Raw genomic sequence first — 26,547 nt, forward strand, 5'->3', positions numbered from 1 at the left:
TCATGTTGTGTCCCATAGATAAGGTTTTTGAAACAGAAATAATAGTGTATTTCACATTAACATTCTCGTGCTGAACATATTTTCACTGAAATAAATCCTTTTGAGTTCAAAAATGGAGCAGGCAAGGAGGCAGATTACTTATCTGGGGGGGACGCTTGCCCACCCATGCCCCCACTGGAGCTGCCCTGCACCCTCATTCTGATCCAGAATAGGACCCTTCTTTCGTTGTTGTCTTTGGGTGTTATACAATTTTATTGTTTTAACTGATTGTAATGTTTTCATGTGATTTTTATGGAGCATTATTGTATTTTAATTTTTGCAAACCGCCCTGGGATGTTTTTAGGAAAGGCAGTATTGAAACTGAATAATAAATAAAATGAAAATGTTTAAAAATGTCCCAAGCCAGCAATGAGTTTGAGCTCTGGGACCACCTCTCTTTTTAAGAGGTCAATTCCTGTTGTTGTTGTTGTTGTTGTTTGGTGGCTTGCTTTTGTTTTTTAAAGAGTCTCCACGACGGCAAGCGTTGAGGAGGATCAGCCTCCTATTTCCTACGAGAAACTCGGGCTTCCTTTGTGCTCCCGGAGCAAGAACCCGCGGTCTTTAGGACCGGGTTAAAATTTTCGAAAGAAAGGAAAAGGCCCCACTCGCTGCGGACGGAGGGGAGGAACCCAGAGGCTGGCATAGACAATAGGAGCGGGTGTGCGCCAATGCCGGCCGCCGCCGGGCGCTCCGTATTTGCATACCGGCGCAACGCGCCCAATCGCTAACCAGCGGCTGCCCGAGCGGCCTCTAGCTGGACAGAGCGGCGGCGACGGGGGATAGGCAGCTCCACCCGGCCGAACTCGGGGGCGGGCGGCCAAGGGCAGCCCTGCCGCTGCTCGGAGCGGCGGTGGCTCATTGAGAGAATGGCTGCGGCTGCGTGCGGCTCCCCCGCGAACCGGCCGCCTAAGGAGCAGCAGCAGCAGCAGCAGCAAGCGCCGCCGGAGCCCCAGCAGCAGCAAGGAGCGCCGCCGCCGCTGCAGCAGCCGCCCCACCAGCAGGCTCCTCCTGCGAGGAAGCGGGGAGGAGATTCGCGGCGGAGGCAGGCCGCCCTCTTCTTCCTCAATAACATCTCCCTGGACGGGCGGCCGCCGTGCCTGGCCGCGGGCAAGCAGCAATTGCAGCAGCCGCCTCCGCCGCCGCCACGGCCCCGGTCCTCCTCCTCTTCCTCGGCGGAGCAGCAACCGCAGCTGCAGGAAGATGCCGCCGCCGATGCCGGCCCCCGCCTCCTCATGCCTCTCAACGGGCCCCCGCCGGGGCTGCTCCTGCCCCCCGTGGCTGCTGCTGCCGCTGCTGCTGCCGCCGCCGAGCTGGATCCTGCTCGGGGGCTGGGCGCTGCCGCCGCGGCCGCCCTCCTGCCCCAGTTGCTGCTGGGCAGCCCGCTGTGCCCGGTGCCCGCGACGCCCGTGCCCGCCTCCGCAGTCTCCCCGGCCGCCCTGGCAGGGGTCCTGGTGGGGGCTGCCAACAAGCCTGGCATCGCCCCGCCGGGGCTGCTTAGCCCCACCCAGAACATCGCTGGAGCGGGAGGATTCCCCTTGGAAGTCCAAAGGCAAAGGTGAGGGCCGGAGCTGCTTCCCGGACTCCTGGGTCCCCCTTGGGTAAGGGGGTTGCCCGGGCTGGGGAGGGGCGTTGAGGTGCTGTTGCTCTTCACTGTTGGGTCAGGAGATAAGGAAGGGGATGCTTTTCTGCCCCGCCACCTTTTGCCCCTTGCAAAGGGGTTTTCCGGTTCTTTTGCTCTTGCTTCTTATCTCAGAGGTGCTCCACTCCCCTCGTGCAATTCTCCTCACTCAGCCCTCCCTTCTTAGTCTTCACACCCAGTCGTGCATTTTATCTGATTGCTGGACTCACAGCTCAGCCCCCCTTCGTGACTTCCTTGGACTCCGCCTCGGCGTGTGTGTTTGTGTTTTTCGAAACGCGCCTAGTCCTCTCAGAGCGCCAGGCAGGTTGCGTTTAAACATTGCCATGAGACCGCAGTCTAAAGACACACGATGACAAACTAAAACCCACCTCAGTAGTAGAGTCAGCTTTGCAGAGCCAAGGTCTGCAAAAATCCCATGCACGTTTGCCTGGTAAGCACCACTAACCAGTGGGACTTGGAATCAAGGGTTGCTTTGTACATTGCATAGGACTGCAGCCTTAATCTAATAATGGCAATCTTTGTCCCAGAAGGATAGAAAGCTAAAGCAACATGTCTGTGGGTCCTCTGTCTGCTAAAACCCTCCAAATTGGAGAGAAAGCTAGAAGGCACCTACAGAGCTTTCAAATCGTATATGGACTTTTACCTTCTAAACCTGTGCTGTTGTTTGGATTTTTTGGGGTGGGGTGGAGTGGAGGGGAGGGGAGGCTTGTTCTTGGAACCCCTTTCATTTCAGGAAGTTAATTTATAGTTTGAGGGAGGCTGTCAGGAGTGAACTTCACTGACTGGCAGCTTCACTTATTCATGTTGCTCATCAATGGAGAAAAGGTTGCCCCTTTCATTTCTTGTGGGCCTCCTGGAGAAGCTAGGTGACAAATCCAACAGCCAAGCCAAATTAATACCCCAATCTTTATAATCTTTCAAATATTGTGGGATGGTCCCAGTAACTTCTACATGTCTCGGAAGGCTTAACTTTTCTGAGTTTTGATGATACTCGCAAGGATTCCTGAAGCAATAGAACTCTGTTCCGTCCTTTGGTGCTTAAGGAAAGCTAGCTTGGAATACCTCTTTCAGTTCCGGTTGGACAACTGCTTAACTTAATTTAGCTTGCTGTTGGCGTCTCAAAAGTTTTAAAAAGTCGTGTGTGGGGGGGAGAGAAAGCAGAGCTTGTAAAAGCACACACTGAGAGATGTGTTGTGTCCACGCAATGGTGTATATGGGAGGGGGTCAAATGTGGGTCTCTGGATTGTGTTGAACTACAACTCCCATAATCCCCAGCAGCCACAGTGGCCTTCAGAAACCATTGTGGCTGGGAATTATGGGAGTTGTAGTCCAACACGACCCAGGGACACATGTTTGGGAAAACCCCTGGTGAATAGTGATTATATGTGCTGTTGGACGTAGAGATGGGTCAGATGGTTTAAACTCTACTAAACTGTTGGCTAATTTGGGGAGGGGGCTGGAGCTCAGTGGTAGAGCATCTGCAGAAGGTCCCAGGTTCAGTCCCTAGCATCTCCAGGAGCATTTTCAGACAGCAGGCTTTATTGCGAGGCTTTGCCATGAGTTCAAATTTGCCACACACAAAAGACACAAAAAATGGATCCCCCCCCCACCCTGGACATAATTCAGGCTACGTTCCAAATTGTGTGTGGAGTGCTCCCCAGTAGATCTCATCTCAGTGACTTCAGGGTAAATCTGGCCGATATGTGAATGCACACTCTCCATTCCGGAGGAGAAACGAGCTAAAATCCCCATCTGGAAATGCTCCAGGTAGTGCTGAGAGAGACTTCTGCTTGAAACCTTGGAGAGCTGTTGCCGGTCAGTGTACAGTACTGAGCTAGATGGATCAAAGGTCTGACTTGGTATAAAGGAGCTTCCTGTGTTTCTGTGGGACTACATTAATGCTATGCTTGACCCTGGTATAACAGGCTTCCTTTGGATAGTAGTTCAGGAGGTTCTCTTCCTCCCTCAGCCCTGCCTCTGGGAGGTCCTCTTCTGGCCCCATTTCCCACCTTGGGTTTTCTCCATGTGCTGACTAGGCCCCGGGAAAATCTTGTCTTCACCAACAGGTAGCTGGCTCTGTTCAGCACTGCCCCCCGGAACCTCTCCGAAGGCAGTCAGAGCAGTTAACGAAGCTGTCAGCAGCATCCCTCAAGGAAGAAACCCATTGAGCATAAACGGAAGAGTGTGTACGGGTGGAGTGTTCAATAACAGTGGTATTTGACTTGCATTTTGTTACAAGCAAAAGAAAAGTGAAGAAAAAATAGAGTTAACGTTTTCTAAATAAGCCAATGTGTGCATGGGTCTGTTTCTCCAGGTATTCTGTAGCACAGTGATTCCCAACCATTGGTCTTCCAGATGCTGCTGAACTACAACTCCCGTCATCCCCAGCTACAGTTTATTGTGGCTTGGGATGACGAGTGTTGTAGTTCAGCAACATCTGGAAGACCACTGGTTGGGAGCCCCTGCTGTAGCATTTAGAGGTAGACTGTTCCCCTTTGGCATGCCATGCCAGCATGGTGGTATAGACAGATGTAGGCCTGAGTTCACATCCTTGCTCTCTGCGTCACCTTGGGCAAGTCACTCGCACTCAGCCTCGCAAGGTTATTGAGCGAATTCCATGTGTGCTGCCCAGAGCTCCCAGAGGAAGTGTAGAACACAAGCATGAAAGCTGGAATCAACTGCCCTTTCCCCTTTCCCTTCCTCCCATGTTTAGGAACATAGGAAGCTGTCATATACTGAGTCAGACCATTGGTCTGTCTATCTCAGCATTGTCTTCACAGACTGGCAGCAGCTTCTCCAAGGTTGCAGACAGGAATCTCTCTCAGCCCTATCTTGGAGAAGCCAGGGAGGGGACTTGGAACCTTCTGCTCTTTTTCATCCCCTAAGGGGACTATCTTACAGTGCTCACACTTCTAGTCTCCCATTCATATTCAACCAGGATAGAGCCTGCTTAGCTAAGGGGACAGGTCATACTTGCTACCACAAGACCAGATCTCCTCTTGCTTGTGTCGCCCTTGGGTTATAGGATGTGCTGCAGGCCTGTCATTGTCAGGTCTTCCCACCAGTGTTCCTTGTAAGAGGGGTTCCCAGATGTTGCTTATTGCTATTCCCAGCATCCCCAGCTGTAATGGCTTTTGGCTGGGGATTTTGGCAGTGGTAGTCAACAACATCTGGGAATCCTGCTTTCCAACCTGCTTCTACTGTCCAGATGCTGAGATGATCGCACAGAGTGGGCAACCTTGATTCTCCAGCTGCTGTTGAACTATTAATTCCCATTATCCGCTTTGGGTGGGGATGATGGGAATTGTAGTTCAAGGGCAGCTGGAGAGCTAAGGTTGCTGACCCTTGCAGTAGCCAAGGCCCAGCAGTTGAGATGCTCATGTTTCCTTCACATAGGCTAGTTGTGCTGGTCGGTTGAATGCATCTTTGACTGTAGTCCAAGGCTCAACATTTCCCAGGCTCTCCCTCTCCCTCTCCCTCTCCCTCTCCCTCTGATGTTCAAATTTTCTTCTCTTAATGTTGTTAGTTAGCTCTTTCTCTTTTGCCATTCTTCTCAAAACTTCATCGTTGGTAATTCTATCTACCCATGATATTCTTAATATACGTTGAGATATCCAGAGCTCGAAATATTCTAGTTGGTTCATATTCTGTGGTTTAAGTGTCCAAGCTTCCATTCCGTAAAGCAAGACTGCATAGATAGAACACCTCACAATACAATTTTTCAGTTCTATACTGAAATCCCTATAGTGAAGTTCTGCACTGAATTCCGGCTCACCTGAGCACCTAGAAATTAAAGTGTGGCACCTGAGTCAGGTGATGGATGGATGAATGTAACCAAGAGGAGGAGTGGTCATGTCCATCCATTACCTGCTTGAGCCAGATGGATGCAACTGGGAGGAGAAGTGAACAAGCAAGGTGGGGTATATCCATCCCACACCCCCATGGACCAGAGGGTAGCTGGGCTCCTAAATTTTTGGTTTTGTTGAAGCCTAGCACAGTCCCATGCACCACATTGTCAAGAACCACCCTTTATATTAGCAGTAAACCTTCAATTCTTTCTAATTGCATTATCTAATAGAAATGAAGTGAACACTCCTTGGTGTTGAGTCCTTCGAGACTGTGTGTGTGTGTGTGTGTGTGTGTGTGTGTGTGTGTGACCTGCATGCCTTCTCCACTAAGAAGCAAGCAACTCCTGCAACTCTCTCCAAAGACCTTGTGCTCTGTAGGGTTCTCTGCTCTTGGCAGGCACATGGCCTCTCTTCTCCTCATAACCCTGTGCTGTAACTAGAGGCAGCTCTGAACAGGAACCCAGGGTTTGGCGGGTAGCACAAAGCAAGCACAAACGTATTGTCACTGTGGCACAGATCACAAAGTGCCCAGGTAGCAGCCTCTGGCCAAGTCCATCTCACCTGCTATATAGAGCAGCAACCTTTATGGGATCTGGCATGGTGCTGTGTACAGTTCTGGGAGGGACTGGACTCTTCTAGAAGGTTAATCATGTTTGTAATTAGCAGAATCCTCTCTAGGTTCATCTTGACTATTCTTAATGTTAGTGTGTTAAGATATTTAGTTGGCCACTTGACCAAGTTTCTTCATGTTAAGTGCCAGCCTTAGTGGAGTAAACAAATGTTTTTCATTTATTTGGGCAGAAAACATTGCTAGTGGCTGTGTGCTTTGTAGGGTTGTATCTTATCTTGTCCAGACAAAAACCATTTCCCTCCTGTGTTTGCTTTTGCTTTAGTTGCCCTGCTCTGTTTGTTTGCCCTGGCTCTTCGCAAGCCCCAGCAGTAATAAGCTCCTTGTGTGCTGTAGGGCTTCTGAGGGCGAGCCTCCAGAAGGAAAGAAACACACTGTTCTTCAGGGAAGAAATGAGAATTGTGCTTTAATGGAAATCAGGCTATTGTGTTCAGAGATGAAGATTTTCACTCTGTGAGCCTGTGGCATTTTGGAGCTCACGTTTACCAAAAATCCTAATTATTCTTGTTCTACTTCTGCCGGAAGAAATTGCATTACTGAATAACTTCTCCAGCAGCACCTTGATTGAACTTAAACATTTCATGCTGGTGCATCTGCTTCTTGTACAGACAGAAGATCATTGAGAGAGCTTTAGCTCAGTGGGTGGAGGATCTGCTTTGCATGCATGAGGCCTAAATTCCCTTTCCAAGATCACGCCATGAAGAGAGATTGGAAGCAGGACAGGGGGGAAACTTGCCTGAGATCTTAGACCTCTTCCCACACCACAGTCCATCAACATGTGGAGAGGAGTGGATCATAGCTACTGGCCACCACCAACACCTCCCTCTCTCACACACGCACACACACCCCACCTGTGTGCACCCACTGGCCCCACACTCTGACTGCTGTACGTTGGGTAAAATGCAAGAATGAGATCTGTGTACATAGGGCTTGTCAGAGTCCATGGGGGCTGTGTGCGGTTGTGTGCATGCTGGTCCACTTTTGCATTTGCTCAGCAGATGGAGGACAGGGACCAGTAGGTGCCATTCTGCTCCCCTCCGCATACTTGACCGGTGTGTGGGGAGAGGGCTCTAGGGAAGCTGGCATTGGAGCTAACATCATGGTTAGGTTGATGATAGTAGTGTGGATGGGTCATTGTCCTGAATTGGTAAGCAGAATTGTGTGTGTGCACACGCATGCTATGATTCTGAGAGTTCAGAGGAGAGCAGCAAAGATGGTGAGGGGTTTGGAAACAAGTGCCTATGAGGAATGGTTGAAGGAGTTGGCTGTGTTTAGCCTGGAGAAGAGAAGACTATAGGGAAATATGAGAGCCATCTTCAAATATCTGAAGGGCTGTCAAGTATGAGGAGCAGGCTGGTTCTCTGTTGCTTCTGAGGGCAGGACTAGAACCAATGAGCTGAAATGGCAAGGAAGCAGATTTAGGAAAGACATTAAGAAGTGTCTCCAAATCTTAAGAGCTGTTGGACCATGAAACAGTCTGCCTAGTGCAGTGGTAGGCTTTCCTTCACCAGAGATTTTCAAAGAGGCTGGGCAGGCATCGGTCAATGATGCTATAGCAGTTTCCTGCACTGAGCAGGGAGTTGGGAGCAGAAGACCTCTAAGGTCCCTTCCAACTCTGGTATTCTGTGACTCTGAGCACAGAAAGAGTCCAACGTGTGGAGTTGGGCGCAACATTCAGCTTCTGGGGAAGATCAGGATTAAAAAAAAACTTAGACAGCAAATTTCTAGCCCTCATAGCTTCACTGAGATGCCTGAAAGTGCCTTTTGAAACCTCAGAAGCCTGAGAGATGACTGAATAATGTTTTCAGAGAATAGGCAGTTCAGTTCCCTGCATGTTCAGACCTCGCTGTGACCAGCAGGAAATTGTGCAAACTAAGGATAGGCACGTTTGCTTGTTTTGCATAAAGTATGTATAACTTCTGCCTAGAGGCAGCATCTCTTTGCACTGAGTATGCAGAGATCTGACTGTAGTGTGGTGGCGTAATCTTGTGTGTTGTGACATTGCACTGGTGTTACACTTGATGCACGTTTTTATTATAGTGGTGAGAGTGCACACCCTTCTTCCTGAACCTTTGCCTTGTGACATCTGTCTGCAGTCCCCTTCCAATGTCCTTTAAGTGCTGGCATTCAGGCTTCAGCCTTCCCATAGCGAGCATGTTCCTTGTGTCAGCCCACCAGGTGTATGAACAAGCCACAGATCTTTGAGAGCAGCCTTCCGCATGGCTTGTGCAAGCAGTTCAGATCTTTCGGTCCTCTTTGCTTGCAGGTGTAAAAACAACTCCCGGTGGCTCTACCCTCATTGGACCTAAACAGTACAGCTTTTAACAGACCCAAGCTGCGTGCCTCATATCAATCACATTAGCTATTCATGCTGACACAATATCTCCCACATCCCGCTTGTGCCAAGCCTCATTCAAAGGGAGCCATTGCAATATATTTATGACGACGCAATGTCCTCCTCCTGACCTTTTTGAATATGCAACTTTTCTTTCCCTTCTCTGGCCAGATCTTTTTCCTCTGTGTTAGGTTCAATCATTTACCAAACAGTTCTAGTATTCTGTCTATATCCACACACACCCATGTTTCTCTGTTACTGCTTGAGCAACAAAGGTATGGGGCTTGGGGGGGGGGGGCGGGGGCACTAGCAAGGTACATATTCCATATACTTTCATCCAAGGTATGGATGCCACAAGAGCATAACATAAGAACAGCTTTGTTGGATCAGGCCCAAGGCCTATCTAGTCAAGCATCCTTTTTCACACAGTGGTGCACCAGATGCTTCTGGGAAGCCCACAGGCAAGAGCTGAGGCTATGCCCTCTCTCCTATTGCTACTCTCCTGCAACTGGTATTTGGAGGCATCTTGCCTCAGAGGCTGGAGGTGGCCTCTAGCCACAAGACTAGTAGCCATTGATAGACCTGTCCTCCATAAATTTGTCTAAGCCCCTTTTAAAGCCATCCAAGCAAGTGGCCATCACCACATCTTGTGGCAGAGAATTCCATAGGTTGACTATCTACTGTGTGAAAAAGGACTTCCTTTTCTTGGTCCTAAATTTCTTGGCAATCAGTTTCATGGGATGACCTCTGGTTGTGAGAGAAGGAGAAAAAATTCTATCAACTTTCTCCACACCATGTATGATTTTATAGACCTCTCTCATGTCTCCTCTCAGTTGTTGTTTTTTTAAACTAAAAAGCCCCAGGTCTTGTAGCCTTGCCTCATAAGGAAGGTGCTCTAGGCCCTGATCATCTTGGTTGCCCTTTTCCATACAGTATTGCACTTTAAAAATCTATCTAATATACCGTTGACTGCTGAGAGTGTGGATAGGCATGGAGCCTCTGCAAGCTCATGTTAAGGGGAGTGTCTGAGGGTGCTGGGCGTGGGACCACAAGGCATACCTAAAATTGGTAGCTTTGGTGGATAAACATGGGCCTCCCCCAAACCAAAAACCACCTCCTAAAAGGGAGTGCATATGCTTTGCAGCCATGGAATGTTCAAAGAGAGGTTCCAAAAGGAGGTTCTTCTCCTCGTGTCAGTCAACAGGGCACAACCAATAACATTAGGAGTTTGGGGAGAGGAGGGTGAGAGAGAAAAATGGGTAAGGGGAGTAGGGAGAAGTAGGTGAGGGAGGAAGCAAAGAAAACTGTTCTGACAAGACCCGACCTTCCGCTACATTTTGCCTTCCTGCTACCCATCCATGCCCTATTATTTCCCTTGAGATGCACGAGCTTTCAGGTCTGACACATTTTTGTTGCAGGCTCCTCTTGCTTAAATATTTCTGCCCTGCCTTCCAGTTTTCAAAAACGTCCAAGGTGGTTGCCATTCTTTTTTTTAAAAAACCCCAGTAGCAATCACCATTATATATAATAGAGAGAGAGCAAAACAGCAGTGAGGTTTGAATCAGCAGCAGATCAAGCAGCTAAAACCAAAAGAGTAATAAACAATTTTACATGCTTGGGAAAACATTGTTTTCACTCAGCACCTGAAAATTAACAAATTTGGTGCCAGACAAACAAAGGGGAAGAGTTCTGCAGTTGAGGCACCACTACTAAGCAGGCCTTGTCTCTAGGAGTTGCCTACCTTAACTTAGGTGAGTGTGCCCAGAGCTGGGCATCCATAGATCAGACAAGGGCAGATTTCAAGTTTGTAGTACCTTTTTTTTTTTTTAACTGGAACCCTGAGGTCCACCAGTCAAAGCAAGATCCAAAATGCTGGCTTAGGGGGCAGAGCCAATGACCTGCACGTGCAAATTCAAATATACATCTGGAGGTACTATGGATCAGGGATCCTAACTCCTTGCTTAAGGGTAAAGGGTGCCATCAAGTCAATTTCGACTCCTGGTGCCTGCCCACAGAGCCCTGTGGCTTTCTTTTGGAGGAAACCCTTATTGTTGCTGCTATTAAATAAGCTAGGACCTGGAAAGGTTTGCAGTTCTATACATCTACCAGTACATTCCAATCTGCCTTCTGCCCACTCCTGCCCTAAATCATTTCAGCAACTGGATAGGTTGGTGTGGAAGCAGGTGATCCTTCAGAAAGCTTAGTCCTGGACTTCTCAGTGCTAGAGGTTAAAAGCAGCACTTTGGTGTCTGGAAACAATAAGACCAGCTGGGTGCCATTCTCCTTGGCAGCTTTTACTTTTCTGGGGAGTGAGTTATTTCCATTTCAGGAGATCCTGTTAAGGCATTGTATAACTTGCATGTAAATGGCATTTTGCCTTTCCTCCTTAGCCCAGTAGTCCAAACTGGCCAATGGACTGCCAGTTGGCTCAACTTCCAATCTGTACCTGTCATCTCTTCCCCATTTCTCCCTCATCTGTGTCCTCCATTGGCATGATTTCCTTATCACGTTTTATAAATTTCCTCTGGAAGTAAAGGAAACATGGTGGTGGTATTTGTTTATATAATGCTGCCTTTTCATTAAAACAATCTCAAGGCAACCAATCCACATGCCTTCCCTTTCTTCATTGCTGTCATGGAAGGGAAGGGCTGTGACAGCTTCTCCCTCGCAAGCTGTAAACATCACAGAATAGAACCTGTGCATAGAAGGAGCATGAAAAATGTGGAAGTCAGGGAATGCCCGCCAAACAGTGTTTGGACATTCAAGTTGCTGACTGCTTTCCTAAATTCCACTTGAGCAGCAGACAAAAATTGTCCCTCTGGTCTTGCCTCTATGGTTCAGGAGGGCCAACAGTGGAGTGCAGAGCTCCATGGACTTTAGTGTGGATGAATGGTGGTGATTAACTTGTATTACATTCATGAAATGCTGATAGCAGCAAGGATATTGGAGGTAATTGCCCCTAAAGCAATAGTGCTTGCACTTCTACAAAGTAGGAGGTAGTTCTGCCCTTCAAGGGTAAGTCGGACAAACCAGATAAATTTAGGTAATAAGCTTGGGGCAGAGTGACATTCTGCACTGTTATGGATGACTGGTGATGCTGATGAGTGCCCCTAGAAATGTAGAATATAAGCAAAGGATGCTATGGGAAATGACTTCAAAAAGAACTTATCCTTTATCTCAGAGTCCCCTTGAGAGAGATGTGCTAGCAGATATCTTTGCTCAGCATCAAATATGGAAACTCGCATTAGAACTTTTTCCCTGCAGGGTTCAGAATTAATGGCTTGTAGGGCTGACATGATATTGACTCAGGCTGCTGTTGCATAAGAGGTCAGGGTAGCTTTATTTAGTATGTGGTGGTTGACTCTCTCCCTTTTCTCTCTCTCTCTCTCGCCCTTTTTGGTCTTTTGAGAACAAATATTTAGAACCCCAATGGCACACTGACATTTAAGAGAATCAATTACAAGATCTTTTTTTTTTAAAGGACATGGCAAAGCTGTAATTTTGGAATGGCACTTTTGAAACAAAACCTAAAAGCAGTTCTCCAGATGAAAATGGATTGGTGGACTTCACTGTTCGGGCTTTAAGATTGCTGGCAAGCAATCTTAGCAATAAACCAGAAAGACGACAGTTGTATTTTTAGCCTTTTAAAAGTTGAGATACTTTTTTAAAAATCTGGCTAGAAAATAACAAGTTCCTACATATTGGCAGAGGAGGACAGAGGGATTAGGAAATGGGCAGATTGTAACTAGGACAAGACATTTGCTATAAATGCTGAAACTTGGGACTGCTGGCTTCATTTTTTTTTAGTTACACATATCTACATCTAGATTGTATGCTCCTGAGAGCAGGGATTTTTGTTGTTGTGTAAAGGAGTTGGTGCACCACAGAATGTAATTGCTTCACATTTTAGATGAACATGTAAACTGGGTTTCTCAAGCTTGGGTCCCCTGATGTTCTTGGACTATAACTCCCATCATCCCCAGACACAATGGTTAAAGGCTGGGGATTATGGGAGCTGCAGTCCAGGACCCAAGTCTGAAAGTCCCCTGATAGGAAAAACAACAACTTACATCTTCCTAAAAAGTATTCCAGGAGGCTCACTGGTCCTAGGGCATGGCCTGAGAGGGCATATGATGCTGCTTTCTTGCTGAGTCAGTTCTGAGATGGAAGACTTCCTGTGAGCCCCATTGTAGCGACTAGCGGATTTAAGCCCAGCCTTTGTCTCAGAGTAAGCCCACGGGGGGTGGGGGAGATACTGCATCATTCCCTTCGTGTTTGCTCAACAAAGGCTGTTCCTTTAAAACTTAAATTGCTCCTTTGGTAGTCCATTAGCTGCCACCATGCCCACTTTTTAACAGAGTTTATTCTCCCCCCTCCCCTCCCAGTGTGGGTGAAAGTCCAGGGAAACTCCTCCTTTACCAATGGAGAAATACATAAAACCTTCCACGTGCAGCCTACACGTGAAGAGCAAACTTGGTAGTGTGAGTTGCTGAGCAATCAACATTGAGACATGTTTGCACCAGAGTAAAACCCCTTTTCCCGAGTTAAAAATCCACTCAGAGGCAGGTAAAATACAAAGAACAAAAAGAGAAAAACTTTATTCAAAATACTACAGACTTTTTCAGTCTGAGGCTCTCTCAGCTTTAAGTTACAAGGTAAAAAGAAATACTCAGTACTTTACAAGATTACTTCCAAAGATCACCCCAGCTGGTGTTTGGAGTGGCACACTTTAAAACCATGGTTACCCAGTTGCAAGGATAATTCAACAAGCACCCCCAGGTGCAAGAAACCTTTAAAAGCACCTTTACAGGGTACAGAGACTTCTACAAAGCCATGGCTGGATAAAAAGGGCTCAGGCTCAGTTCCTCTTTGTTACGTTACAGATAAAAATACAACAAAACCAATTGAAAGGATTTCCAAAAGCACAAAATCAAAAGTAATCTAAGACAGGCTACCTAACACACGATTCATGGCTAAACATTTCCCTGAAGCCAAAGCCCTTAGCTGCCTTTCCCCTTGAACTCACCCCCAAAGTAGATAATTCAGGATTCCTGCAATCCTGTTGCTCAAGGATCTGCAGATGTCCTTCCATGAGATATGTCTCCAGGCTGGTTGTTAGCCATGAGACATAAGAACAGCCCTTCTGGATCAAGCCCAAGGAAGCCCATCTAGTCCAACTTCCTGTTTCGCAAAGTGGCCCACCAGATGCTGCTGGAAGCCACAGGCAGGAGTTGAGGGCATGCCCTCTCCCCTGCTGCTACTCCCCTGCAACTGGTACTCAGAGGTATCCCGCCTCTGAGGCTGGAGGTGGCCCACAGCCCTCCGACACCGATTTTCAAAAAGGGATCCAGGGGCGATCCGGGAAATTACAGGCCGGTTAGCCTAACGTCCGTTCCAGGCAAATTGATGGAAAGCATCCTCAAGGATAAAATTGTAAAGCACCTAGAAGAATAGGCCCTGCTGGGAGTGAGCCAGCATGGCTTCCGCAAAGGTAAATCTTGCCTCACCAACCTTTTGGACTTCTTTGAGGGTGTCAACGAGTGTGTGGATCAAGGTGATCCAGTTGACATAGTCTTCGTGGACTTCCAAAAAGCTTTTGACAAAGTTCCTCATCAAAGACTCCTGAGGAAACTTAGCGGTCATGGGATAAGGGGACAAGTACATGTGTAGATTGCTAACTGGTTGAAAGACAGGAAACAGAGGGTAGGTATAAATGGAGAGTTTTCACAATGGAGGGTAGTAAGAAGTGAGGTCCCCCAGGGATCTGTACTGGGACCGGTGCTTTTTAATTTATTCATAAATGATCTAGAAGCAGGGGTAAGCAGTGAGGTGGCCAAATTTGCAGATGATACCAAACTCTTCCGGCTAGTGAAATCCAAAACGGATTGTGAGCAGCTCCAAAAGGATCTCTCCAAACTGGGGGAGTGGGCGACAAAATGGCGAATGAGGTTCAATGTTAGCAAGTGTAAAGTGATGCACATTGGGACAAAAAACCCCAGCTTCAAGTATATGCTGATGGGATCCAAGCTGTCGGTGACAGACCCGGAGAGGGATCTTGGGGTCGTGGTGGACAGCTCGTTGAAAGTGTCGACTCAATGTGCGGCAGCTGTGAAAAAGGCCAATTCCATGCTAGGGATCATTAGAAAGGGGATTGAAAATAAAACGGCTAACATAATGCAACCACACTTGGAGTACTGCATACAATTCTGGTCACCACATCTTAAAAAGGACATTGTTGAACTGGAGAAGGTACAGAAGAGGGCAGCCAAGATGATCAGGGGCCTAGAGCACCTTTCTAATGAGGCAAGACTACAACACCTGGGGCTTTTTAGTTTAGAAAAAAGACAACTGGCGGGGTGACATGATAGAGGTCTATAAAATCATGCATGGTGTGGAGAAAGTGGAGAGAGAGGAATTCTTTTCCCTCTCACACAACACTAGAACCAGGGGTCATTCCATGAAATTGATTGCCAGGAGATCTAGGACCAACAAACAGAAGTATTTCTTCACACAACGCGTGATCCACTTGTGGAACTCTCTGCCACAGGATGTGGTGACAGCCGACAACCTGGATGGCTAAGAGGGGTTTGGATGAATTCATGGAGGAGAGGTCTATCAATGGCTACTAGTCTGAGGGCTATGGGCCACCTCCAGCCTCAGAGGCAAGATGCCTCCGAATACCAGTTGCAAGGGAGTAGCAGTAGGAGAGAGGGCATGCCCTCAGCTCTAGCCTGTAGGCTTCCCTGAGGCATCTGGTGTGCCACTGTGTGACACAGGATGCTGGACTAGATAGGCCTTGGGCCTGGTTGTTGGCTGTCACCACATCTTGTGGCAGAGAATTCCACAAGTAGATTATGCGTTGTGTGAAAAAGTACTTCCGTTTGTTGGTCCTAGATTTCCTGCCAAATCAATTTCATGGGATGACCCCTGGTTCTAGTGTTATGGGAGAGGGACAGCCAGACTTCATGGCTGGTGCTCACGAAGCCTGATCCCCATCTTCTCTCATCACCCTCCTGGCTCCTTCTGAGAACAAAGACCCCCTTCACTTCCTGTTACCAGGCCCCCTAGGTCCCAGCCACTGTGTGCTAAGTGGCTGATCCCCAGAGATCATTGCCTGACAGACAGGACAGGGCTCACTTCCGGTTCACTCTTTAGGGGAGGGGAGGGCCGATCACCACACCCATATATGCAGCCTTGTATTTCACTAAGAAAGAAAGGTGGATACAAACAGTGTTCCCTCTAACAGGGATTCCCAGATGTTGTTGACTACAACTCCCAGAATCCCCAGTTGCAATGGCTTTTGCTTGGGAATTAAGGGAGTTGTAGTCAACAACATCTGGGAATCCCTGTTAGAGGGAACTCTGCTGATCCAGCAGGGTTGTTCTTATGTTCTTGACAATTTCCTGCATTGAACAGGGGGTTGGATGAGAAGACCTCGATGTTCCTTTCCAGCCAACATTCTGTGATTCTTAGCTAAGTTATTAGAGGTCTCAATATTGTCCATGCTGGCTGGGAGCAGCTCTCCAAGATTTCAGGCAAGAGTCTCCCCAATCCTACCTGGAGATGCCAGGAAGTAACCCTGGCACCATCTACATGCAAGCATGCAGATGCTCTACCACTTAGCTTATGGCCCCATGCCTTGAGGAGAGTATCTTACAGCAGACTTCATTTGCATGTAGTCACCCATCCAAATGCAAGCCAGGGCAGACCTTGCTTAGCAAAGGGGGCAGCTCATGATCACTACCACAATATCAGTTCTCCTCCCCACAAGAGAGGTAAGTGGGCGGAGGGGGGGGAATTTCTTGTATTCTGACTTCATGATATGTAGTCGACTGCTTGAAAGATTGACTTGAATAGTTTTGACCTGCCCTTATAACTAGGGCAGAAGAGGAATGGAAATGTGGCATGGAATTCAGTGGCGTGTCCGGGAACAGAGGCAACAGAGACTGTACTGGAGGGTGTGCAGGGCATAGCAGTCTGTTGTCCCGAGAGTGTGGGAAGCCCTGGCCGGAATTTCTGAAGGCTCAGAGTTATTTTTAAGCACAGCATTGCTCCCAGGAATTGAGCTAAGTGCCTTGGTGCATCTGTGTTGGAGGGACTGTGCTGGTATGGCAAGAATTTGGAAGCAATCTTTGGAAGGCTAACCATCTGCCCTCCCTGATAGTTACATGTGGTATAGCTATTGCTTCTCTTGAGATGTGAGTGTGATCCTGCAAGTGCAGCTGTTCTCTGTTTAAAACAACGGTCGGTATAGCCTTGGGCCTTCACCTTGCACCGCTAATGTGTTCTCCAGTTCTTATCTGGAACTCATCCAGTCCGTTGTTGTTTTGCTGTTTTATTTAAGTGTCCTCATCATTTAAGTATCTTTTGGAGACATGGAATGGAACTCCAGACTCTGAAGTGTGAAAGAAGTACAGGAGAAACGAAGATTATACTAACTGGTCCAGTGCAGAGCATCTGCGTGCTAGTTCTCTCTGCCCCCCACCAGCTGATCCAGCCCCATGACCCACCTGCCACCCAAATGACAGGGTCGGGTCGTTTTCAGCCCATTCTCGGGCTCTCTGTGCATGTGCGCAGAGCCCAGGAATAGTCCAACCTGTCATTTGGGCAACAGGTGGGCCCACAGAAGAAGCATTCTCCGCCCTCTTCATCTCCATGGAAGAAGCCAGAGCCACGCCCCGTTGGCCACATCCTCACCGTGTACGTCACAAGCCCTGCCCCTGCGTTTTCATTGGGCAGGGCTTGCTTCTTGCGTCCTAAGCCAAAGATATAGATAGATAGGAAACTGCCTTATGCAGAATTAGGCCATTGGTCCTTCTAGCTCAGTATGGGTTTACACTGACAGGCAGTTATCCTCATCCAAAATCCTGGTGAGTGTGTCTCAGCCCTATCTGGAGATGCCAGGGCTTGAACCTGGAACTTTCTGCATTCAAAGCAGATGCTCTTCCACTGAGCTATAGTCACTGCCTAGAGCTGCCCAGAGACATAAGTTTGGGCGGGATATAAATTTGATAGATAGATAGATAGATAGATAGATAGATAGATAAAATTTGATAGATAAATAAATGTGCCTATCAGGCGCACTGTTCCCTCTAACAGGGATTCCCAGATGTAGTCCACTACAACTCCCAGCATCCCCAGCTGCAGTGGCCTTTGGCTGGGAATTAAGGGAGTTGTAGTCAACAACATCTGGGAATCCCTGTTAGAGGGAACACTGATCAGGCAGTATAAAAATATGATAAATAACATAAGAACAGCCCTACTGGATCAGGCCTAAGGCCTAACTAGTCCAGCATCCTTTTCCCCACAGTGGCCCACCAGATGCCTCTGAGAAGCCCACAGGCAGGAGGTGAGGGCATGCCCTCTCTCTCACTGTTGTTCCCCTGCAACTGGTATTGAGAAGCATCGTGCCTCTGAAGCTGGAGTTGGCCCACAGCCACCAGACTAGGAGACATTGATAGATCTGTCCTCCATGGATTTGCCCAAGCCCCTTTTAAAGCCACCCAAGCTTGTGGCCATCCCCACAACCCGTTGCAGAGAATGCCATCGATAAATTATGTGCTGTGTGAGAAAGTACTTGCTTTTGTTGGTCCTAAATTTCCTGGCCTTCAGGGATGACCCCTGGTTCTAGTGTTGTGAAAAATTTCTCTCTGTCCACTCTCTCTGCTCCAAGGTCCTTCCCCAAGTTTGGAGTTGGAGCTGGTGTTCCTGGTGCCCCTGCCTTCAGGGATGAAGCAGTTAACAAGGGAGACAGCTCTTTCTCTGATGGCCCCCAGTTATGGAATGCCATCTCCAGGCAGGTTCAATGGGCAGTAATTCCTTATATCACTCAGATGATCAGTTAAGACCTTGTTGCTTGAGGCCTTGATGATGATGATGATTAATTACATTTATAAACCGCCCCATCCAGAGGCTCTGGGTGGTGTACAATAACTTTTTACAAGACATAAAACCCACAATTAAAACAATGCTAAAACAATATAAAAACAATTCAAAAATGATTAAAACTATTTCAAACCAATTAAAATACTTTTAAAAACAACAACACTTTATAAGCCTTGGAAGGCCAGGCCAAATAAATAGGTTTTTAGGGCTCTCTTAAAGGCTGACAGCGAGCCTAAACTGCGGATATCTGCCGGGAGTGCATTCCATAGACCAGGAGCAGCTACAGAAAAGGCCCGGTTCCAAGTCGCCACCAGATGTACCGGTGGCAACTGGAGACGGACCTCTCCAGATGAGTGAGCTGGTGGCTGCGTCTGCTGGCTGTTGTCTGCCCCTGTTTTTTAATCTGATTTGTGAATTGTCCCTAGATTTGTGGGTTGCTGCTAGTTTTGTTGTTTCTGTTCTTATTGTAAAACCACTTCAGATATTTTGATTCTAAAAAGCAGTATCAAAACATTTTAAATAAATGACACTTAGCCTGGATCTTGACAGGGTTGAAATCCAGCACTACAATTTGCGCAGCCTTGCAATCCTATTAAATTGCTTGCATAGGGATTTAAGGCGAATTAAGGAAACGTACAAGTCGGGGCCGGGATACTGCTAAGCAGTGGGAAGGGGAAACGTGACTTCTGTGTGAGGGGTTAGGGTGCTGACTGGACTTGAAGAAAAGACAAATGTAAGGAAGTTTGAGCACCATTGGCCACGTGAAACCTCTCAGAACGATCATTCAAGCTAAATACTGGTCTCCTAACAGAGTTTATTTACCATGGGTGATAAATACTCTGCCACACCTTTAAGACCTTAAGGCCTTGACAAATTTTCTTTGGACTTGGGAACTAGGCAATGGACACCTGACAAAATTATCAGGCTTCATGACAGACATTAGGGTAAATTGACTTCTCTTTATCTCCTTTACGGCTAACAGAACAGAAAAAGGACTGCCTGGGATAAATATAAATTGTATTAAACAACTCTATTTCTGAATACCCTATTCTAGGTGCCATGGCTCTCTGGTGCCTGGGATTTGCTGAGCCCTGCTTTAAGCATTGCCTGTGAAAATAAGAAGTGTGCCCCCATCCCACACCCGCATGGATTCTTGCAGATAACAGACTGCTTCAGTTCCTCAAATAAAAACCCTGTATGTGTCCCCCTCCTCTTTTAAACTAGCTCTTTGATTGCCTTCTCTCTCTCTCTCTCTCTCTCTCTCTCTCTCTCTCTCATCTTTCTCTGTCCTCTTTGTTCTTTCAAAGAATAAGGCTACAAAAGGGAAGGAGGTGAGCAGGGTGTTCTTCAGCATTGCATGGTTTTGATGAATTTCTGCACCTGGGCCTCCCAACTGGCAGGATTTGCAGTGGCATCCAAGATAGCTGAAGGCTCAGCAAACTTGACAGGTTATGAAAGCAGGAAAGATACGAGGGAGGAAGGCGCTTGCCTGACTCTGCAGTGCTTGCTTATGTTCTTGAAGTGCCAGTAAAGCTCCAGAGCACCGAAAGGGGATACCAGGCTGAAGAGATGTTGCTGTGTGGTGTAAACAAACAATCCCGTGTCCTTTCCCTCTGATTTTCTGTGCAGCAGCGCTGGAGAATATGAACATATGAAACTGGCTTGTCCCAAGTCAGACCACTGATTCATCTAGCTCAGTGCTGTCTAAAGTACTGGCGTGTGGTGGCACTCCAGGGTTTCAGTCAGGAGTCCTTCCCAGCCATATCTGGAAAATATCAGGGAGCCAATCTGGTGGGCCAGTCTTCTGTAGCCAAAGCATGTTCTCCATCACTGAGCTGCCAGCCCATCCCCTAATGTGAAGGGGTGGGGGGGTGTCTTCCCGCCTTGAGGATCTAGGACATGTTTGCATCTTCATTTTCTTGCCCGGCTTCAGAGAGCAAGGAAAAAGGAGGTGGCGGCAGCAAGGAAAATGAGCACTGGAATCGCATTGCTCACCACAGTTGATGCTTCACAGGGGTCACTTCCTGATAGGGAGGGAAAGTGCAGCTCAGAACGTTATCCTCTCTGCACAGCACCAGCAAGGCCAGCTGTCCCCGTGGCCAGCCTCCTCCTCGCATACGTTTGGCGAGAAAGCATGTGTCGTCTCCTGCTCCAAAGCTGCAGCAATCAAGGCCTCCATCCTGTCACTGTCCGCGTCCCCCATAGAGGCCTTCATGCCCACATCAAGCAGTAGCCACAGCTCTCACAATCCAGCTTCTTGTAGTATTGCTCCATGCAGAAAGGGGAGGTGGCCCATTTGCCAACATGTTGAAGCTGGAGGAAGAAGAGCGCACCCAGGAGGATTTGGGGGAAAGAAGAAACCGGAAGAGTGGCACAAGTACGGGCGGGTGTGTGTGGGGAGTAGCTGCAAGCTCTAGCCCAGGGGACAGAATTGCTGGGATGCAATCATTTCCCTAGGCACCACAGCTAAATATCTGTGAGCTGCAGTGAGCCCAGGGTTTATCAGGTCCTGGTTTATATAACTTGTGCTTTTAGTGATAAGGTCTGCTCTTAGAAGAAAACTGAACAGGAAGTGAAGTTGAACCCAGCATGCATCACTCACTGGCAGAATATAATTAGATCTGCACTTTGTGATTCTGCAGGAATGGAGAAGAGGCATAGAATGTGTTTCGGGACTCTGAATTAGCCTTCCTCGGGATCTTAAGGAAGCTTTCAGGTTTCCGCCCCTTAAAAACAAGTTGCTAACCTTTATGACTCTCAAGATACATTTGGCACAACCGGTGGGTAATGCCTGCTGACATCTCAGAAGCCAGAGGAGTGTCTGAATAAGGGTTCCAGTGGTTGGGGGCAGAGTTCAATCTCCTGTGTAGCCTCTCTGCTCCTCATAGCTTGAAGAAATTGTTCAAAATAGAAACAAATGCAAAATCAATTTTGTAAAGAAGTTTGCCGATATGCTCAGCTTGCATAATTGTACAGTTCAAAGGATTCATGTTTCCTGGGGCAAAACTTGGATTGTCCCTGTGTTGAATGTTAATTGGTTTAGCATTGGACAAGCAGCCTTAAGATAATTCGTTATGGAAAACATAGCTCTAGCTGTGATGGTGTCCTTGCGATTAGAATCATTAAGGTCTTCATACTGTATAATAAATGCTATCAGCCTCGGTGGTGTATGGCTGTGCTAACATGAATGAAAGGTCCTTGCCTTGGGGATCTCACAGCCTGTAGTTTGGCAGTGGGAAGAGTGGGCAGAGGAATGAGAAGACAGGAAAGAGACACAGCTAGCAAGAGCAAATAAATGCCGTTGCATGGAGTTAAATTTTGCTGTGGTTGAAGACTTGAGGATGTTATGGAAGAGGGGAGTTCCGAGGTTTGTGGCAGGGGGAAGAGAGTAGGATTTCCCCTTGCAACAGGGATGACTCAAAGGAGTAGCAGGTGCTCCCCTCAAAATATTTCCTGCTCCCCCATTCACCAGACTGCAATTTTACAGCAAACAATACAGTCATAATATATTATGGTCCTATAGCTTGAATTATTTTTAAAGACTTCCATTGTTTAAAGAAGCCTCATTCACTCACTCCTCTACCCCGGAACAAGCAGCAGAAGCCAGTGCAGCCAGGTCGGCTCCTCCAGCCTCCCAGGAGCCAGGCCAACCTGTTAGCTTCCTTCCTGACCAGGAATTGGGCAGGGTGTGGCCATAAGGGCTGAGGCGGCAGGGTCATCTCTCCTGCAGATTTCAGCTGGCCTGTATTGACCCCACACCAGTCTTTCCTGCCACATGGTATTGGACAGAAAGATAAAACTAGCCTAGAAAGCACGTTTGGACTAATCAAAAAAGACGGTAAGACTATTCACATGGCTGGGGGCGGGGGAAGGCTGTGCAAAACATACCTCTCCCCCCGACAATCCTGCAGTGGTGGTGGGAAGCGCAGACCACACTCCACACGATCCATATTGCTGCATCCAGCGCTGATTTCCAGAGGGCAGAACGATGCGTCCTGGCCTCCTTGTATCCCTCAATTCACTACGTGATGAGCATGGTGCATTGGGGGATACCTCTGTGTAGTGGGTGCTCTAGGAGCCCATCTCTGTGTCCACTCTGACTGCAAGTAGCCCAAGGGCGTGCACACAACACTGGCACCTGGTTTAAGGGTGAACTCACACCCTTAACCTCAGCTAAAGGCCAGGGTAAAAAGCTGGGGCAGGCAGCATATTCCGGTCCTTCACACATGCAGCCTAACCTAGGCTTGGGTGCCCTAGCCTGGATTAGGCTGTGTCTGTGAATACCCTTAGTATTTTATTTTATCAGTCTTATTTACTTGATTTATATACTGCCCTTCCAAAAATGGCTCAGGGCGGTTTACATTTTCTAAAAGGAATCTGGCCATTTTCTGAATTAAATTTGGAAATGTCATTATTTTATTAATGTTCATTAATAAAATAAATAAACTAACACATTAATTACATTACCTCTATAAGTGAGGATAGTAAACATGGGTGAGGATAGATTACATCCTTTATCAGAGTTAGTTAATAAAATCTTTATTTGCCCCAGGCAGTCCTGTTTTTGTTCTCAGTATGTTAGTAGTACAGAAGATAAAGAGAAGCCCACTTATCTTCTCCCCTCCACGATGTCTGTCACTGAGTCCAATGATTTTGTCAAGTGTCTATTGTCTGCCTCCTAAGTCCAAAGAAAATTTGTCGAGGCCAGTTGTAACATGTGAACCTGCCTGTTCAGAATGTCAGCTTGCAAGCAGGGTGGTGGTGTTGTTTTCCTCTTTGAAGCATCTTGTGTATTTAGTGCTTGAGAAATAATTGCTGCTATTACTATGGAGGTATCCAGCATAATAATAATAATAATAATAATAATAATAATAATAATAATAATAATAATAATAAATGAATAATAATATATATTTATAACCAGTGGTCCCTCTAATTTTTTTCATCTCTGTGTGGAATGAATTTTGTTCTGGGTGGCAGTATCAAGGCAGTGTGCATCCAGAATCGGGCCTTCCTGATTCATCCTGAGCAGGATCTAAAATGAACTGAGCGGACATCCCAAAACTTGTGAGCACACGCATGCCTTTGAGGGAACAGTGTTTATAACTATTGTTTTTCTTACCAATATCTGAACAGCAGGTTCAGTTGAGAAGACTGTTCCAAAATAATATTATTTGACTTCTAAATAATCTTGCTGCTTTTTTTTTTTTTAAAAAATGCTTTTAACCTTCATGGTTGTAACTGGAAATGCCTGGGCCAAGAGCTTGTATGCCAATACAGACACCTGGGTATTGCTTGTAGTGGCTAAAGAAATAACGCTCCAGTGATTGTCATATCCAAAGCTCCCAGTCCTTCTCTCCCTTAGCTCCCTGTGGCTATCTTTGCTTTCTCTTTCACATCCTAGCTCTCAGGCTTTACTAAGCATGCTAAGTACTATGTTGCATTTGTGTTTTTCCTGCTTTCAAGGAGCACAAGGAGGCACCCACTATTCTCTTCTCTGCCCCTTTATCCTCACAACAATCCTTTGAGGTGGATTAAATTGAGAGAGAGTGACTTGCCTGACGTTATTTATGGTAAAAAGTAAAGTTGTGCCTTCGGGTCGGTGTCGACTCCTGGTGCCCACAGAGCCCTGTGGTTGTCTTTGGTAGAATACAGGAGGGGTTGACCATTGCCGCCGCCTCCCACACAGTATGAGATGATGCCTTTCAGCACCTCCCTCTTATCGCTGCGGCCCAGTATAGTTGTTCCCCATAGTCTGGGAAACATACCCGCGGGGATTCGAACCGGCAACCTCTGGCTTGCTATCCAGGTCGTTTCCCTGCTGCGCCATTATGGCGCAGGGGTTAAACCTGTATCTTCCTGGTCAGAGTCAAATATGCTATCCACTGCAACCAGGGGTTCCCAAATTTGAGTCCCCCAAAGGTCAATGTGGCTGGGGGTGATGTGAGTTTTTTACACTTTCACACACACACACACACACACACACCCCAACCATTCTTTCCCCGCATCGTCATATAGCCTATCCTAACTGCTCAATTGGGGCAGTTCTGACATTCTGCCCTCCATGTGACAAAGTGAGGTGGAATGGGGGCCAGGTGAGGGACGAAAATGTGTGCACATGGTTCTCATGTGATTCACCGGCTTTGTCAGGTGGTATCGTTCAAGCTGATCCACAGATAAATAGGTAAACATTCATCTCCTACTCTGAAAAAGCCTAATTCACATCATTCTCCCCATTTCTCTTTTGTACGCTTACACATAGGAACATAGGAAGCTGCCTTGTATTGAGTCAGGCCATTGGTCCATCTCGCTCAGGATTATCTACACAGACTGGCAGCGGCCTCTCCAAGATTTCAGGCAGGAGTGTCTCTCAACCCTATCTTGGAGATGCCAGGGAGGAACCTTTTACGTGCAAGCATGCAAATATTCTTCCCAGAGCAGCCCCATCCCCTAAGGGGAATATCTTACAATGCTTACACATGTAGTCTCCCATTCAACTGCAAACCAGGGTGGACCCTGCTTAGCAAAGGGGACAATTTATGTGTGCTAGCGCAAGATCAGCTCTCCTCCCTACCATGTGAGTTCTCTATTCAAACCCCAAGGAGTCACCTGCCTTAGCTCAGGTTAATGCAGCTCACATGGGACAAAACGTCGTCTTTCTCCCACCCTTCCCACCCCAACAGCCGTCTGTGTAGGTGATGTTTAGACTGTCAGATTACCTTTCACCACCGCCTTTCTTAGGATAAAGGTCTCTGGCTGCAGATAACGGGGGCCGCTCAGGTCTGTGTAGTTGCTGACCTAATGGAAGCTGTGGTGTAAAACAATAAAACCCCAAACCCTCTTCCTACTGATGGTGGATTTTTGAGGCAACTGGAGAACATCGACTCCTGGGAGTGTTACCCAAACAATTCAAAGCATATTCTAGTTGGGTCTTCCCCCTCCCCTCCAAATGAGTGGCTAAAACGAGAGGATTGCTGGTCTAGTGGTAGCAAGCATGACTTATCCCCTTAGCTAAGCAGGGTCTGCCCTGGTTGCATATGAATGGGAGACTTGATGTGTGAGCACTGGAAGATATTCCCCTCAGGGGATGGAGCCACTCTGGGAAGAGCAGAAGCTTCCAAGTTCCCTCCCTGGCAGCATCTCCAAGATAGGGCTGAGAGAGATTCCTGCCTGTATCCTTGGAGAAGCCACTGACAGTCTGTGTAGACAATACTGAGCGAGATGGACCTATGGTCTGACTCAGAATATGGCAGCTTCCTCTATTCCTATGTCTAAGCATGTGAAGCTTTAGCCATCTTCTTCTGAATTGGACTTTTGGTTCATCTCGCTCAGTATTGTCTGTCCCACTGACTACCAGTGGCTCTCCAGAATTTCAGACATGGACCTTTCCCAGCCCTACCTGAAGATGCCAGGGATCGAACCTGAGACCTTCTGCATGCAAAGTGTAGGCTCTGAGCCTACAGCCCCATTGTAGCTGGGACAGGAAGGTGGGGGCGGGAGAGGATGTATGTGGCCAGGTTTCAGATAGGTGCACACAGGTGTTTCCTTCTGGGAGTTATGCCCAGAATTTGGCTCGGTTCATGTGTGTATGTTTAATGTTCATCACTTGGTGATGACACCACCACCCTGCTGGCTGGGCTAAATGGTATCTTTGTAAAGTGGTCACTGTCTTATATTGGGGGGGCGGGGGGTGCAGCTGTTCCCTGTTAGTTCCCTGTTCCTGTTCAGCCCCAGCACAGCATCCCTCCAATGGCTGGTGTTAAGTGCTCTCTCTAATTTTTTTTCCATCTGTGTGTGGAATGAGTTTTGTTCTGGGCGGCAATATCAAGGCATTGTGCACGGACATGCATTAAAATTGGGGCCTTCCTGATTCAACCTAAGCAGGATCTAAAATTAACCAAGTGAACACAAAATAACTCGTGATCACAAGCATGGGGGCACGCCTTCGAGAGAACACTGCTGGTGTTCAGTTTGAGTTTCTCTTTAGATTGTGAGCGGTTTGGGCATAGAGAATTATCTTCTTCCTTCTCTGCGTAAACGACTTTGAGAATTTCTTTGTGGGAAAGCAGTGTATCAGTAATAATAATCCATGGACAAAAAACCTTAACACATTGTGGCTCTGTTAAGAACCACACCCTTAACAGATACATTATTTAGGCTGCATGGTATAGTA

At 47.4% G+C, this 26,547-nt stretch overlaps 1 protein-coding gene across 1 annotated transcript in view; it reads left to right on the top strand.

The window, feature by feature from the left end:
- Nucleotides 1–761: 761 nt before the first annotated feature.
- Nucleotides 762–26,547, top strand: part of CABLES2 (Cdk5 and Abl enzyme substrate 2) — a 68,450-nt gene continuing 42,664 nt past the window's right edge. Inside the window, exon 1 of the mRNA XM_053250619.1 lies at nt 762–1,594. Coding sequence (XP_053106594.1) covers nt 906–1,594 — 689 coding nt within the window. The 5' untranslated portion in view covers nt 762–905. The remainder of the gene's footprint in view (nt 1,595–26,547) is intronic.

This window comes from Hemicordylus capensis, chromosome 4 (genome assembly GCF_027244095.1).
Source record: "Hemicordylus capensis ecotype Gifberg chromosome 4, rHemCap1.1.pri, whole genome shotgun sequence".
NCBI lineage: Eukaryota > Metazoa > Chordata > Lepidosauria > Squamata > Cordylidae > Hemicordylus > Hemicordylus capensis.